Below are 17,637 nucleotides of genomic sequence, written 5' to 3' on the forward strand. Positions count from 1 at the left end.
AGGGGTGCACAGAAGAACCAGAACCGTGGAACCGGAACCGGAACCGGAACTGTGAGAACCAGAACCGTTTTTTTCGATTCTCATGGTTCCGGTCCTGGTTCCGAATTTAGGAACCGTGGACGTACGGTTCTGGTTCCGGTTCCAGTCCGTGGGAATCGGTAAGAACCAGTACCGTATATATATATACATATATATATATATATATTATCAATTACTTTTGTTATATAACTAATAAACTAAAGTCAAAAGTAACTAAAGAGTGAAGACTAAAGTGACTAATACAGGTGAGGCAAAGGTAGCCATGTGGTCCATACTAGACCACAAAACAAACCTAAACCTCATTTCCAATTTCATCAGAATCACAATTTATCAATTTCACTCATTCTCATCGCCGCCCCCCATCTCAAAGGCTCAAAGCTTCCTCATCGCCCTCCCCCATCTCAAGGCTTCGTCATCGCCCTCCCCTATCTCAAAGGCTTCGTCATCGCCCTCCCCCATCTCAAAGGCTCAAAGCTTCCTCATATTCATTCCTCACTCGAGTCACTCGGCTTTTCCGATGATCCGATCTACACCCAGTGACCCACACACCATCTTATTTTCTCATCTTCTCGTCAATTAGCAACAAAAAAGTGCGACACGATCACACGGCTTCTCCGATCTACATTCTACACCCACACACCATCTCCGATCTATACCCACTAAGCTCGTGAAGCAAACAGTCGGTTCTCGTGGAACCGAACCGGTATTCACGGTTCGATTCGATTCGGTTTGATTTTATACCTATACGGTTCCAGTTCCGGTTCCGGTTCTAATTTTAAGGAACCATTGTTAACGGTTCTAGTTCCGGTTCCAGTCGAAACCGTAAGGAACCGAACCATGTGCACCCCTAATTTCATCACTACTAAAGCAAATCAAATGGGGAATTGAATAAAATGCCAGCTCTTGGTCCATTCATGGGGCTTGCTGATAAACAGTTTTCCTTAACCGAATCCCAAACAGTATTGATCTGCAGACCTCCATGAAGGAGAGGTCAGTGGTGAGGGAGAAGCAGACGAAGACGCGATCGCAAAGCCGTCTTTCGCTCGGGAAAAGGATCTGAACGGCGACGTCGACATTTTGATCCACCGAGTCACATCAAACGACTCGCCGCCTCACTCCATCAATGATCTGAACTCTTCCTCAAGCCGAAACATCGACTGCTGGAGCAAATCATCGGCGTAGTCAAGACAGGTGGCGACGAGCTTCTCAGCAACCATGAATGGCGGTGAGTAATTCATCAACAGCGTCGAGGAAGGAGGAGGCATCGGTGGAGTCGGACCATATGGGAAGGGTTTTAAAGAGAGAGAAGAGAGAGACTTGGGGGTTTATTCCAGCTGCACAGGCTTTTGAGTCTCCGTTAGCTTGAATGGGTAGTTGGGTCCATTCTCAATGAATATGCAGGGCAATTTGGGAATGAAAAAAATCATCTACAATCAAATTTCATGTCCATGTCAGTATTTGAGAAAACTACATTAATATGGAAAACTTGAATTTAACTTCATCTATTTGTCTTTTGACCTCCAAAACACAATTTTTTTGAAACGATCTCAAAAGGTATTGCCATAATTACAGGAATCTCTCATATGATTTAAAAGATTACTCAACCTTCCTTAAAAATGAAACTAACATACACAAACCTCCTTTTCAAAATGAAACTAACATACACAGACCTCCTTTTCTAGTGACGAAGTGTCAAATGTACTAACAGATTTGTTTAATTTACTGAAATGCCCGCAAATTCTTATGGTAAATGACTATAGTACTCATCTATACGTGAGAGAGAGAGAGGAGATGGACGGTGTGTAATATAATTTTTTTAATTTATTCAGTACATGACATGAGCAAAATCTGTCCTTGATAACACAAGAAAGGTTCGTGTAAATTAATTTTATTTTTTTAAAAAAATTGAGTAATTTTTTAAATCGGAGCCACTATAATTATGAAAAACCACAAAGAAATCCATATAATTTATCCCAAATAAAAAAGTATCAAAAAAAGAAGGCGGGCATGTCATTTTTATTATTGAACCATCTACTGAAATGTAAGGTCATTTCTTCATGCCCAACCTCCGCTTCAAAACTCAACAAACAGACACTCCCTCATATCCATCTTTTATAGATCAAGCTTCTGATCTTTATCCCTATCATCACTCGGATTCGGGTTCATTTGTTGCGGCGCGCCATTTGATCCAAAGCGATCAGGGAATTGTTGGCCGGAAAATTGACTCTGATGAGCAGCTGCATGTGCCGTTAGTGTACAGCGAAGGATTGAATAGGCCACGATGATGATGGTTCGATTCAACAATCTCTATTCTAAACCCATTATACCCTTCCTCTCTTTCTTCTCTTCGGTTTCTTCTCTTAATCGTCCCCGTACCCAAACTTCACCTCCAATCCCAAACCCTTGTATTCTCAATTACCTGCTACAAACCTTCCATTTATCTGAACCACGAGCCTTGTCAATCTGCAATCGATTCAGTCGGACCAAAACCCTAGAAAAGCCTCAAGTTGTGGTTCAATTCTTGAAACAACAACTCGGATTCTCCGATGCCCACATCCGATCAGCGGTCCGTATTGCGCCCCAAATCCTCTTCTCCGATATTGATAAAACCCTCAAACCAAAGCTCCAGTTTTTTCAAGAGATGGGTGTCACTGGTCCTGATTTGAGTAAGATCATTTCTAGGAATTCCTTGCTTTTGACTTGTAGTTTGGATAGAAAATTGAAACCATGTATTGAAATTTTCAAGAAAATCCTCATAAATGATGATAAGAATCGTGATTTGGTTTTGGTATTGAGGAGGTGTACCTGGGTCGCCTCCAAAGAACCTGTATCAAAGCTGTTATGCAACATTGCATTTCTACATAGCTGTGGGATTTTTGGACCTCAGCTCTCAATGCTCTTAAAGAGGCAACCCCGGCTCTTTCTTATGAAAGAATCTGTCCTTAGAAACCTTGTTTCTAGGGTTGTTGATTTGGGTTTTTCGATTGGTTCTAGGATGTTGGTTCATGCTATTTATACTGTTAGTTGCATGAGTAGTGAGACTTTTGCTAGGAAATTCGAATTGTTTGGGAGCTTCGGGTTCTCAAAGGATGAATCCATGGAAATGTTTAGGAGGGCACCGGGTTTGCTTAGGACCTCTGAGGATAAGTTAAAGATCGGGATTGAGTTTTACATGGACATTCTTAGATTAAAAAAGTCGGTGTTAGTTCATCGACCGGCGGTTTTGATGAGCAGCATGGAGGAGAGAGTAATTCCCCGATACAGAGTATTGCAGATCCTGAAGTCGAAGAGGCTGTTGAAGAAGGAGCCAAGTTTTCTTAATGTATTGGATTTGCTGGAGGGGGAGTTTTTGGAGAACTATATATCAAGGTTTGAAAAGGATGTTGAGGAATTGTTAGTAGCTTACAAAGGTCATTTTTTGGATTCTTCTGAAGAATAAGAATCTCAATGCCAAATTTGTTTCATTTATTTACTGGGAGCCTTGGGCACTTTTGAGCTGATGGTTCTGGTATTTATTTGTCCAAACATCCGTATATATAGTCTGTTATCCCTTGTTCAAGAGGTCCAATTACTGACTACATCTACCACTTGAATTTTATAAAGAGATTTTATTGTACACAACTATACACATTTATACAATTAGAGGTATGGCTTCAACTGTTATTCTTCATAACCTCTTGTCTGTTTCACTTTGCTAATATCACAAGAAACAAGCCCCTGCTCTCAACCCCTCACAGTTTCTTTCCTCCAAATCTCTCTCAAAGTTGAAGAAATGCGCTCTTCTCTCAACAATCCAAATCAGGGGCCGCAAAACTCATCACATTCCTATTGTTTACGCCGCCCAATCCAATTTCTTGAGAGGTATAAGCTTTTCTTGAAGTTCTTTTTGAATTAAAGAGCATATTGATTGCCCTAATTTCTTATATTTATGTGTCATGCTTGATTGTTACTTGGGTTTTGTGGGTTTATGGATTATTGATTACTTGTGGACAATATTCGATTGGGTTTTGATTAAATAATGTTTGGTTAATGAATTGGTGTAGATGGTTTAGTGGGAAAATTCTTGGTATAATATGATGCTGTTGAAAATATTTTATGTAATTGTAGCAATTTGAATATTATTGTCTGGCAAATTGTTGTTTTTGTGGGTTTATGGAATTTTGACGACTTGTGGACAGTATTCAATTGGTTTTTGATAATAAAAAAAAAAATGTTTGGTTGATTAATTGATGTAGATGGTTTAGTGGGAAAGTTATAATATGATGCTGTTGAAAATATTTTTTGTAATGGTAGCAATTTGAATATTATTGTGTGGCAAATTTATGGTTACTGACTTACTGTCTCTTGATTAAATTCTTTCATTAATGACACCGTACTTTGGCTCTTACAATAGAAATTTTAATGTTTCATGTTGTTAAGGGAACTCTATATAGGTTATAGTTTTTGTTTAGATTTTCTTTTATTGCTAATTGCTGTTATAAATCCTGTGAAATAGTTATTCAAACAGTATGGAAGGTGGGAAATGATGGAATTGAGGCTGGGACTAATCTGGTGCCTGTAATTTCATCTTTTCTGTTTAGACTATTTCATTCCCTCCCTTCTAAGATCATTGGCCATATATCATTTGGTTCTTAGCCAGCTATCATATTTATTATATGCAGCACAAATTTTATATATGTATCTGTTTTTGGTGTTAGGATTCTATTCCGAGACCAGTAACGAGGATCTCTGTGACTGTAGTTGCCGTGAGCCTTGCACTCTTTGTACTCAAGTCTTTCCTGTCTACAGCTTTCTTTGTGCTGGTATGTTGTTAATATCTTTCCACTTGTTAGGTTTGATGATGCATAATGCCATTTTAACTTCATTGCTGCACAACCAGTAATTCTAGTCTTTTTTTTTCCTAGTTGATACTCACCCCCCCTCTCACCCAAAGAGAAAAAATGAATTGTTTTCACCCAAGAGGAGTCAAACTTTAGTCCTGAGACTTCATGAGGCACTAGGGCTAAGTGACTTACCCACTTGAGCCAACCCCTTGGGGTTGTAATTAGTATTAGAACAATTATTTTTAAAGAAACTGTCATGTGAATATATTATGGATAATGTGATTAACAAATTAAGCCTTCATTTTTCTGCGAGAATGCTTCTCTCTCTTTGCTGTCACTACTTTAACACAATCAAGAATAAAAACACCTTGTCTTATACTTGTTTGTGTTCCACTGATGTCCAAGGAATACCTCAAATGGAGAAAAAGTGAATGCTCATTACTAAAAAGCAGTGTAAATTACACTTAAAAAAATATAAAAAAAAGAAGATAATTACCTGACCTCCCTGAGGTCTACAATTGTTAGGTGTAGTTACTGCTCTGTTTTGTGACATGACGTAGATAATATATATCATCTAACAAATATAATATATGTATCATCCCTTCACCACTTACCGGTTGTATGCCACCACTGCCACCTCATTCTGGTTGTATGCCACCACTGCCACCTCATTCCCGCAACTGCCTCTCTCTTTCTTTCTCTCACAATCCAGCACTAGTGACCGTTAAGCCAGTGATTAGTTTTTTGGTTGTATATACAAACATCCATGTTATACACCACACAAACAGATACACACCAAAGTCTCAGAGAGTGAGGGATTGAACCAATTTCTATTTTGAGTGTATGTATTTATATATACATATAGTGAATGACCTAGTAATTGTGAACATTAAGCTTTGCCTCTTATGCTTTCTAGAATAGATCTAATTGTACACAATTATTCTCTACATGGACCTAATTTATGGTTCCATGGACACCCGATTGTAGCATTAATGAACAAAGAAAGGCTACGTTGAGGTCTCTCTGGCAATGGGTCTGTTGTAGGAGGTGGTAGGTCTGGGTCTTCGCCTTTTGTCAAGTTCTGATTCCATAGGGTGCATCCTCTGATGCAGCCGTCGATATCATTAACTCTACTGACGAGTAGAACCATAGTGAATATGCGAAATATATACGATTAGAGATAGTGTGGAAGGGGTGGTGGTGGATGTGGGTTTGGTGATTGTGGTAGATAGACCAAGATGTGAAAACACTGGTGATTGGGGCGTGATGGAGGTTGAGGTGTGGTGGTAGTCGTGTGGCAATATGGTGGAGATCAGCAGTCATGGAGAAATGAAGAAGAGGAAAGACAGATTCTGTTAGGAGGGCAGTTCAGTCATTTAATTGATTAGTATTCTCAGGCTTTTTTTTTAGTATTATTAGTATTATCGTATTGAATGTAAAATCGTCAAACTCAATAACATTCGAGACATTAGGTTTAATGCTGAGTGATTTTTGCAATAAGGTTTAATCTATGGGTTCCAAACTAAAAGTCAAGGTAGGTCAGTAATTTACCCTAAAATTATTAGTTGACACTGGAAAGTGATAAGGTTACTTTCATCGCTAGATCAAATGTTCCTTTGGTTTATTGGCAGCGGGAGATGTGTTGCACTGTGATATGAAGAGTTTGATAAACACTGATATCTCCTAGATCTAGGTTAAGGTGTGCGGTGTACCACACGGAGAGGGAGAATGCGTTTCATATAATTAACAAGTCAAAATCCTTAGATATTCTTACTATAATTCAATCTGCAAAAGAAGGATTTATATGTTGTTCCTATTCAGTTTTTGTTGAATAACAAGACTTAAAAGGTATATTTATTGTTTTCTAATAAAGATAATCCAGTAGAAATGCATGCAATGTATACTCAGAAGAGAGGAGAAGAGAGACCAAAAAAATCCTTCTATGAATCATCATATAATCATATATTACTAAAAGTATATATTATTAGAATCTACACTCAAAAGCCCCTCGGTATTGAGCAACAGATCGACCGATGATTCATGGTCTCCGCATCTCCTTTGCACAAGCAACACTAGATTGGGATGACTTTGCCGCTACATCATAGCTCATCAGTTGTCATAGTAAAGCTGCAGAATATATCTCAAGTGTTTTCTGTACATCTCTTTGACAATGGACTGGGGGAAGAAGGCACAAGAAATATGTGTCTTTCTACTAATATTTCAGCAGTAACTATCACAGTCCCTTCCAGCAGATAAAATAAGCTTAAAAGCTGCTACACTAGAGTTGATTGCTCCCCATCGCGGCCTAGTTCATATTTTCATTATTGTTAATCTCATTTTTTGTTACATAACCTACTTCATAGTTTATTAATGCAAATATACATCATGCTACGGAATGAAATAACTCTAGCCACCAATTAAAGACTGGGATTTCCTTAATGGGCTTTGTTAAGTTGGTATATCTTAAATGAATGATACGTCTCTTACAAGAAGCAGCTATTCTTAACCAATGTCAGTCATAAAATACATGATAAGAATCAGATTTGCTATATATTCTAATTTGTGTTTATTCTGACTTCTTTGTTTTTTTTAATCCAATCTGTGGAGAATCCAGTGAAATCAGTTTAAGTAAATTCCATAACATGTGGACAGCCGCCCCCCCCCCCCCCCCCAAAAAAAAAAAAAAAAACACGCACACCCCCACCTCTTTCTCTACATTTCATTCATTTAAAGAATCGTTAAAAAGACATGACCTTTTTGTTCCCCCCTTTTTCATGTGTTCTCCCCCTTTGTGGTGGTAGGTAGTGTCGGATTTCTAGGAAATAAATTAGGAAATTCTATTTTTGAAAATAAAATCTGAAATTACTATTTCAGATTTTAGTAGTTTCCGTTTCCTGTTTTCTAGCCCAGAGATTTGCTGATTTTGTGGGCTTCCTGATTTGGTGGCCTTCCTCTACCATTTATCTTGTAATCGTCTCTCTTGAAAGATAAGAAGACTGGATATTTTTCTTCTTAAAAAAACCTTCATGGTATCAGAGCCTTGCGCTTTTTTTCTATTTTCTGATGATGTCGTATAAGTCGGCAATGACCGGCGCCCAAGGAAATCCTACCGTCTCTTCCGGTACTTCCGAAACCATTCCGCCCAATCCCACTATTTCTCCCACGAATATTTCGCCCAATACCACTATTCCGCCCAATCCCACACCTGTATCTGTCGATTACTATTCCCAGAATTCAGCCCTTTATCTCACGATTACAAAACTCAATGGGCACAACTATCTCGAGTGGGCGCAGTCCGTAAAATTGGTGATCGATGGCAGAGGCAAATTGGGCATTTGACTAGCGAAATATCGAAACCTGCTGCTGGTGACCCTAATCTGAAAAAATGGCAGTCCGAAAATTCTCTTGTTATTGCTTGGCTCATTGATTCTGTGGAACCAACCATTGGAAAACCTCACCTATTTCTTCCCATTCCTCAAGATGTCTGGGAGGCCATTCGAGATATTTATTCGGACTTGGAGAATTCTTCTCAAATATTTGAGTTGAAAACTCGACTCTGGAAATCCAAGCAGAATCATCACTATGTTACTACTTATTATAACGAATTGGTAACTTTATGGCAGGAACTTGATCAGTGTTATGATGGTGTTTGGGAGAATTCGAACGACTATGCTCACCACAAGAAGAGAGAGGAAAACGACAGGGTTTACATGTTTTTAGCCGGCCTAAATCAAAGTTTGGACGAGTTTCGAGGCCGCATTCTCGGCAAAAAGCCATTACCCTCTATTCGGTAAGTTTTTTTTGAAGTTAGACCTGAGGAGTTAAGGAGAAAAATCATGTTGCGCAACACCGAACCTAGTTTCAACCTGGAACCTGAGAGCTTTGCTCTCGTGTCAAGAGGTGTTGATTCTGACAACGACGGGCATAAGAAACCGTGGTGCGAGCATTGCAAAAAACCGTGGCATACGAAGGAGACGTGTTAGAAGCTTCATGGTAAACCAGTAAATTGGAAGCCAAAATCCAAACGTGACGGTCGTGCCTACCAAGCCGCTGCTGAAGAGACTCAGGAGCCTTCTACCAACTCGGATGCAGTCTCTTTTACAAAGGAGCAATTAGAGCACCTGTGGTCCTGTACAAATTGTTTTCTCCAAAACTGTCCTTAACTCCGTCTTGTTCTTTGGTACAGAAGGGTAACTCTCTTGCTACTGCGTTTTTTGGTGTTATTCCCAACCCTGTTCATTCTTGGATAATTGATTCAGGCGCAACTGATCATATGACCGGTTGCTCCAAATTGTTCTCATCCTATAGTCCGTGTGCAGGCAATAAAAAGGTCAAAATTGTAGATGGTTCACTCTCTGTAATTGCCGGGATAGGAACTATCAAACTCACTCCGTTGTTAACCCTCCATGATGTGCTCCATGTTCCCAATTTGTCTTGCAATTTGTTGTCCATCAGTAAAATTACCTCTGAGCATCAGTGTCAAGCTAATTTCTACTCTTCTTATTGTGAGTTTCAGGAATTGACCACGGAGAGGATGATTGGCAGTGCTAAGGAAAAAGATGGGACTCTATTATTTTGACGATGGACCTGACTCGAGTAGATGATGTCAAAGTACTTCCTTAAATTCTGTTTTTGTTTCCAAAGATAATGATATTATGATATAGCATTATAGGTTAGGCCATCCTAGTTTTCAGTATTTAAAATATTTGTTTCCCAATTTATTTCGGAATAAAAGTTCATCTTCCTTTCAGTGTGATGTTTGTCAGTTTGCTAAACATCATCGTGCATCTTTTACCCCCCAACCCTACAAACAAACTACACCATTTACTGTGATTCATAGTGATATCTTGGGCCATGTAGAACATCTACGTGTTCTGGCAAAAAATGGTTTGTGACCTTTATTGATGATCACACGAGATTAAGTTAGGTTCATTTAATGAAGGAAAAATCTGAAGTGGGAACAACTTTCAAAACTTTTTAGACCATGGTATAAACACAATTTCAAAAAATATTCAAAAATTGCGGAGTGATAATGGTCGAGAATATTTCAAAAACATTTTGGGCCAATTTTTTTCTTGAAAAAGGAATTATTCATTAAAGCTCTCGTGTCGACACTCCGCAACAAAATGGTTTGGCTGAAAGAAAAAACAAACACTTATTGGAAGTAGCTCGGGCATTGTTTTTTACCAATCAGGTACCTAAATATCTTTGGGGTGAAGCCCTTCTCACTACTACATATCTCATAAATCGAACGCCTAATAAGGTTTTAAGCTTTGAAACACCTTTTGATGTTTTTCATAAGTTTTATCCAACAAATCGGCTTTCTTTTTCTTTACCCCTAAAGATATTTGGTTGTACCGCATTTGTTCATATTCATAGTCATAATCGAGGAAAACTTGAATCCCGATCCACAAAATGTGTGTTTGTTGGTTATGCTGCCACTCAAAAGGGGTATAAATGTTTTGAACCCATTTCCAAAAAAATGTTTGTTACCATGGATGTTACTTTTTTTGAATTACATCCCTATTTCACGCCTCATCTTCTGAGGGGAACCAAAACAAAGATTCGGTTGTTTTTCATGATTTTTTCCAAACTGAAGACTCGCAAAATGATCATTCTCTAACTTTGATTATTCAACCTGAAAACTCAAGCTTTATTATACCAGGAGAAAGTGAGTTGAGTTTTTTAGATACTGAAAGGGCAGGTCTTCCTACAGTGCCATCTCATGATGTTCATGATCCTATAACGACTAACAAAGGAGAAACAGGAAAAAGAAACACAGCATTGGTACCATTTGACATTGTCTACTCGCAACAGAGGACAACTCGAGAGAAAGGGTCTTCCAATCCTTTGCACTGCTTAGAATCCGTAAACCCTCTAGGTAATGTCCTCACCGAGCCTTTACCTCATGTTCAACCCATTTCATCTTCGAGTTCTAAGTCCTCTAGTTCTGAACCCGAATCTAATTCCAATCCTGAGTTCGATGATTTTGAACTTCCCATTGCTGTCCGGAAAGGTGTGAGGTCTTGCATCCATTGTCCAATTATGTGTCATATGAACCTCTCTCACCTGTTTTTTGTGCTTTTACCTCACAATTGTCTTGTATGGAGATTCCTAATACTGTGCAGGATGCTCTGAAAGTTCATGAGTGAAAAGAGACTGTCTTCAAGGAGATGAAAGCTTTTGAAAAAATGTCACGTGGGAGTTAGTTGATCAACCAAGAGGAAAGACAACTGTAGGGTGCAAATGGGTGTTTACAGTCAAGTATAAATTTGATGGTTCTCTAAAACGGTTTAAAGCTTGATTGGTTGCCAAGGGATTCACTCAGACTTATGGCATTGATTACTTGGAGACATTTGCCCCAGTCGCAAAGCTAAACTCTGTAAGAGTTCTTTTGTCACTTGCAACTAATCATGACTGGCCTCTGCAACAGTTGGACGTAAAAAATGCATTCCTCAATGGAGACTTGGAGGAAGAAGTGTACATGGATGTACCTCCAGGATTTGGTGAAAAGTCTGGCACAAAGGTGTGTAAACTGAAGAAGTCCTTATATGGGTTGAAACAGTCACCAAGAGCCTGGTTTGAGAAATTCACTCAGTTTGTTAAAAAGCCAGGGGTATACTCAAGGGCAAGGTGATCATACGATGTTTATAAGACATTCACTGGATGGCAAGATAGTGATACTGATTGTGTATGTTGATATAATTCTCACTGGAGATGACGTACTTGAGATGAACAGATTGAAGACTTCCCTCTTATCAACATTTGAGATCAAGGACTTAGGATCTCTGAGGTATTTCCTTGGAATGGAGGTTTCTCGGTCGAAGAAAGGGATTGTTGTCTCCTAACGGAAGTATGTCCTTGACCTCCTTAAGGAGACTGGGATGAGCGGTTGTAGGCCAGCACACTCCAATCGATCCCAATCAGAAACTTGGAGATGACAAGGAAGGTGGTCAAGTGAATACAACTCGGTATCAAAAGTTGGTGGGAAAGTTAATTTACTTATCACATACATGGCCCGATATTGCTTTTGTTGTGAGTTTGGTAAGCCAGTTTATGCATTCACCCTACAAGAAACATCTTGAATATTGGATTCTCAGATACTTGAAAAAGTACACCAGGCAAGGGTTTACTCTTCCAGAAGACCATATGGCAGAACATAGAGGCATACACTGATGCAGATTGGGCAAGCTCAGTTATTGACAGGAGAACACTTCAGGATACTGTACTTATGTCTGGGGAAATCTGGTCACATGGCGAAGCAAGAAACAGAATGTGGTTGCAAGAAATAGTGCCGAGGCAAAATATAGGGCTATGGCTAACGGAGTTTGTGAGATACTATGGTTGAAGAGAATTCTTGCTGAGCTGCGGATGCTGATGAACATGCCAATGAAGTTGTATTGTGAAAACAAAGCTGCCATAAGTATTGCACAAAATCCAGTACAACATGATCGCATGAAGCATGTGGAGATTGACAGACACTTCATAAAAGAGAAGATTGATGGTGGAGCTGTTTGCATGCCTTTTGTTCGTACTACTCAACAAATAGCCGATATCTTCACCAAAGGACTTTTCAGACCTAGTTTTGAGCTCTTTATAAGCAAGTTGGGCATAATAGATATCTACGTTCCAACTTGAGGGAGGGTGTCAGATTTCTAGGAAATAAATTAGGAAATTCTATTTTTGAAAATAAAATCTGAAATTACTATTTCAGATTTTAGTAGTTTTCGTTTCCTGTTTTCTAGCGTAGAGATTTGCTAATTTGATTTGCTGATTTTGTGGGCTTCCTGATTTGGTGGCCTTCCTCTACTATTTATCTTGTAATCGTCTCTCTTGAAAGATAAGAAGACCGGATATTTTTCTTCTTAAAAAAACCTTCAGGTAGGATGTTGTTTTATTGCTTTGTAAAATAGATGTCCACTGTACGTCAATGTTTCTGCAGTATATATCATGGTCATGGCTCAAAGCATTCTCTTTTATCTACAGGCGATGATTGGGCTCATTTATTTCACATTTGTTACGTTAGAGAGAGTGAGGAAACTAATTTGTGGGTAAACTCTTATTCCGAGAACCCTTAACAATAATAGGTTTATATATTTACAAGTATTGTATATTTACACGAAGGCCCCAACTCTATGACTAATTACAAACTATTACCCAACACTCCCCCTCAAACTGGATCATGGATATCTATCATTCCCCACTTGTTACATAATTCCAAAAAACAGAGACTTTCCCAATGCCTTGGTAAGATCTTTGGATTTCACATAACTAGTAACTATTCTTTTACTCATCACCAAGACTCTTACGAAGGGACAGTCCACCTCTATATGTTTTGTTCTTCATGAAACACTGGATTACTAGCAATGTACATAGCAGCTTGATTATCACAAATCATTCTCATAGGCTTGTCGCTAGAAAATCCCATTTCTTGCAAAAGATATTTTACCCACATCATTTCGCAAGCTATATAAGCCATTGCTCTATACTACGTCCAGGGTGGAGATCCGGCACTATGGGTAAAATCGGAGATTATAAGTTTCAGCCCCTCACTCTCTTTCTGTACGATTTTCAGTCTCTCTCTCTAAACCCTAAGCGGCGTTATATGTTGGGCTACAAGAGAATACTAATTAGGGTCCACGATCCACAAGCAAAAATGGGTCAAAAATATTCCTATCCAATGGGTCATCGTGTCGAAAGCGGGTCACAACTCTCATTTGTATCTCTTGTTTCAAGGATTTTATCACGAGACATATAGTGGTGACTAGTGGGATTAATATGTATTGGGGGTCCTAAATTCCTTTCTGGCGTTACTGGAGGTAATTTCAATTTCCTCAACATTTCTAGCTGAAAATAATAATAATAATAATAATTTCGAGCATCCACAAATTCCTTTTTTGACATCTAAATGTTTTCCAAGATCCTTTATCCAATGATAGCCTAATGCTGAAACAAATTCCAAGTGTAGTTTCTAAAAAATCGTTTAAGCTATGCTATCTACTTGTTAGCCCTAGTTTAATGGTCCATAAAAAGCTGTTAGTTAATATTAGTCCAGCCCACATGGGCTGTTGGGAGAGAGACTAGAGACTAACCTAACCGTTGACATTATATTTTCACATAGTAGCTTGTCAGCCCGAGCAATTTCTTACAAGTAATTGTTGTGTCAACCAATTGTCAGAGATTGTTTGCTTTTGTTACCTTCTACGAAGCACGGACACGCGTCCTAGGGGTGTCATACCAATGTCGGACACGTGCCCAACACTGACATACGTGTCCCAGCCTCGGATACGTGTCTGACAACCTTCCACCGATGTCCTATTTTTTTATTCATTTTTTCAAGTCGGACACGCCACAAGATAGGTAGGACACAGCCGGGACACCGGAGGACACTGCAGTTCAGATTCTTGTTTGAAAGAAAGAGAGGATGAAGATATATGTGTGTTTTTGTGTGCACCGATTAAAGGTAACAAACCAAACCCAACTCTAGATCTAGAGATGTAGGGGATGAGAGAGAACCTGGAAGAGAGAGGGGACGCAGCAAAGAGGGGATGAAGAACTTGATGATCATGGTCTGGTTGGTATGGATCAATTGATCGAAGACAGAATGAAAGAAAAAATCTCTTTTAATTCTTTGAGTGAACATTTGTTTGCATTTTAAATCATATATTATAAAATAGATCCATAAATGAAAGACAAGGGAGATAGAAAGTTAAGTGACTGTGGATGGAGATGGTGTCTGGCTAGAGGAGAGAGAAGATGATTAGTCAAACGTGAGAAGACCGAGGAGATAAGATTGTAATCTTATATCTTTTTCAATGTGTTTGGTTACAAAGTTAAAACTATTCTAGTATTGATACAAATTCTAGTATTGGATATAAAGATATAATAAATATTTATTAATTTAAATGGGTTATGTCTATTCATGTTAAATTAAAAATTAAGAGAAATTAAAATTTTATATATAATAAATATATATATTATTTTATTGTCGTATCTTTGCCGTGTCCTTGTCCTATTTTTTTTTAAAAAATTTGCTGTATCCCTATGTCCGTGTCGTATCGTACCCCTGTCCGTGTCTGTGCTTCATAAGTTACCTTCTTTGTCTTTTGCAATTTAGGACGCTATTATTAAAGACTGTTTTTCCCATAAGCTCCATTTATTTTGATGTTTCCATATTTTTTGGTGTTTGGTTGCACTAAGAATTAAGAAACATATTTTACACCATTTGCATAAAATTGACTTATGATCCTGGAATCTGTTAGTCATTTTACTCGAATCTCATTTCACGAAGAGGTGGCGCATGGTCAATGCTGCAGAACTACTTGACAGGAAAATGGGAACTCACGTGGGGTTGGAGCCATGTCTATTGTTGGGAGATTAGATATGATTCGGAGGAAGTTTATGTGGGATGGTATAGGAGATGAGTTCAAATACCACTTGGTGACTTGGGGGGAAGTGTTCTCCCCACTTCAAAAATGGGATTTGGGGATTAAGGTGGATCTGTTCAACAAGGCTTTGTTGGGCTAATGGCTTTGGAGATTTGGGGAAGAGAGGTCCAGATTATGGAGGGGTCATTGCTTGTCGGTGTGGGGAGGGTGATGGAGGGTGGTTGTCTAGGGAGGTGAGATCTCCAGCGAGTGTGGGAGTTTGGAAGCTAATCTAGAAGGGTTGGGATGAGTTTTACAAACCAATTTGGTTTAGAGAGTACAGAGCGGGTGGCACGTTAGATTTTGGGAGGATCGCGAGTATGGGGTCATTGCTTTGGCTAGTAGCTTTCCTCGGCTCTTCAGGATTTCTACGAATAGACATGCCCTGGTTGCTGACTGTTATTGGCTCGATAGCGGGAGGATGACTTGCGACGTGCAATTTTGTAGAGTTCCATGATTGGGAATTTACGGAGGTAGAAAATTTCTTAGTTCCACGATTGGGTTTCCTTGCCTCGTAGGTTTCTATGATTGGATGAGATGGCTTGGGTGGGTACCTCGAGAGGGGCGTTTGAGGTTAGGTCTTTCTACCAGAACTTGTTGGAGATCCCTGGTCCTACGTTCCCTTGGAAGGCTATTTGGAGGTCGAAAGCCCCTTTGAAGGAGACGACATATTGTAGTGAAACTGGTGTTGCATGTGCAATAAGATGGAGGAAATAGTGAATCACCTTCTCTTTTATTGCCCAGTTGCGAGGGATGTTTGGTGAATGTTTTTGGCTGCATTCTGTATGTTTTGGGTGTCTCCCAATGGAGCCACGGTGGACATGATAGAGACTTGGAGAAGATGTATAGTGGGGAGTCGAACTAGGAATGCTTGGAGGACCACTTCCCTATGTTTATGGTGGGATTTGTGGCGCGAGAGGAATAGGAGATCATTTGTTTATGGTAGTCTCTCAAGTACATTATACCGTCTTATTTATTCTTTTGGGTTAATGGACATAATTGTAAACTATGGGCATCTTTTGGATGGATAGTTTGAAATTATAGTTGTCGCCTTGTGTATTCTCTTGGGAGCGCTTCCCTCTTGAGTGCCTTTAATGAAATCTTACTTATCAAAAAAGTAAATAAAATAATATGGACACACAAGTCTCTCTCTCTCTCTCTCTTGGCTCAGGTGGGTAAGAACTTGGCCTCAATGTCTCATGAAGCATCAAGTCTACGGTTCGACTCCTCTTGGGTGCAAACAATTCCTTTGGGGGAGGGGTTGAGTATCAACTAGGGAAAAAAAGTTCTCCCTCTCCACTGATGTAATGTGGTCATTCTAATTTTAGTTTTCAAATATCTTGAAATTAATTAGGAGGTTTGGATAGAATTTTTTTTAAATGTACTTTTAAAAAATACTTAAACCAAACACTGGAAAATAAGAAATACATTTTGCATGTAAAATGTTTTATATCGAAACAAACAGAACCTAGTCTTAGTCTAGTGAGGTACAATAGCACCCGACCTTTTTGTCTTTCTGGTAATTCAATAGCAACCCACCTTGTTACAAAAAACAGAAGTTGAAGTGCGGGGAATAGACAAACTAATCGAACGAACAAATATTGAAACCAAATACACACACATATATAGCAATAAGGTCATCTCAATCGGTAATTTCTTTTTATATGTTAAAAGAAATGGAGCATCTGCAAAAGCAATCTCTTTAACAGTACAACATTTTGTTTCTATGGTTGTGACCCTTTCTTTTCTTTCCTCAGGGATACGTATGCACTATAAGCTAAAACTTTTTGGACATTTTCCCCTCAAAAAGCTATAAATAATGATTGGATTGTGTTTTTTCTACTTTGTTTTCATTATGTCTCTTTTTTCCTTTTGCAGGAGAGAGTTTCCATAACTGAAGCACATAACAGAGTATACGAAAGTTTGTAGTTCATGTGTACACATCTTATATTATTCTATACAGTGATGGATCCAGAAATTTTTTGAGGGGGAAGCTATTGAAGAATAAAAAGAATTGAAGATAATTTTTTTAAATAAAATAATAAATATAAGAATTTAATTTTTTTTGTGGCTTGTTTGACTCATATTCTTTGATATTTTAACAGTTTCCGTGATTTTTAGATTACCATAGATGTGGGATGTGAAGAAACAAAAAGTTGATTTACTTTATTTTCTTTTGGATCTAAAACGCAAGAATATATATAATGGGTATTCTTTTAAAATTAAGTGAAAATATTAAAGTGTGTGAGAGAGAATTATGAATGTGGTAGGTGGTAGAGAGTGAAAAAGAGATGATTATTTTTTATATCTAAAAAATCAATGGGGTAAGAATGTGAAGTATGGTATTT

The 17,637-nt window shown here is 38.6% G+C and overlaps 1 protein-coding gene across 2 annotated transcripts; it reads left to right on the forward strand.

Moving 5' to 3' along the window:
* The first annotated feature begins 2,040 nt into the window (after window positions 1-2,040).
* Window positions 2,041-17,417, forward strand: LOC132271944 (transcription termination factor MTERF5, chloroplastic-like). Of its 2 annotated transcripts, none has more exons than XM_059773447.1 (3): window positions 2,041-3,900; window positions 4,737-4,841; window positions 17,168-17,417. In XM_059773447.1, exon 1 carries the CDS (start codon window positions 2,321-2,323, stop codon window positions 3,476-3,478), a length of 1,158 nt encoding a protein of 385 aa, XP_059629430.1. In that variant the 5' UTR covers window positions 2,041-2,320; the 3' UTR covers window positions 3,479-3,900; window positions 4,737-4,841; window positions 17,168-17,417. The 2 variants fall into 2 exon arrangements, with proteins under 2 accessions (XP_059629430.1, XP_059629431.1); XM_059773448.1 differs by lacking the exon at window positions 17,168-17,417 and adding an exon at window positions 9,379-9,653.
* The last annotated feature ends 220 nt before the right edge of the window (window positions 17,418-17,637 follow it).

Source organism: Cornus florida, unplaced genomic scaffold (assembly GCF_030987335.1).
Source record: "Cornus florida cultivar Cherokee Brave unplaced genomic scaffold, ASM3098733v1 CherokeeBrave_3.0.0_Hap2_Chr08, whole genome shotgun sequence".
NCBI classification, from domain to species: Eukaryota; Viridiplantae; Streptophyta; class Magnoliopsida; order Cornales; family Cornaceae; genus Cornus; species Cornus florida.

Bases quoted from the DNA above. Each gene is read 5' to 3' on its own strand.
- LOC132271944 (XM_059773447.1), top strand. From the start codon at position 2,321: ATGATGATGGTTCGATTCAACAATCTCTATTCTAAACCCATTATACCC.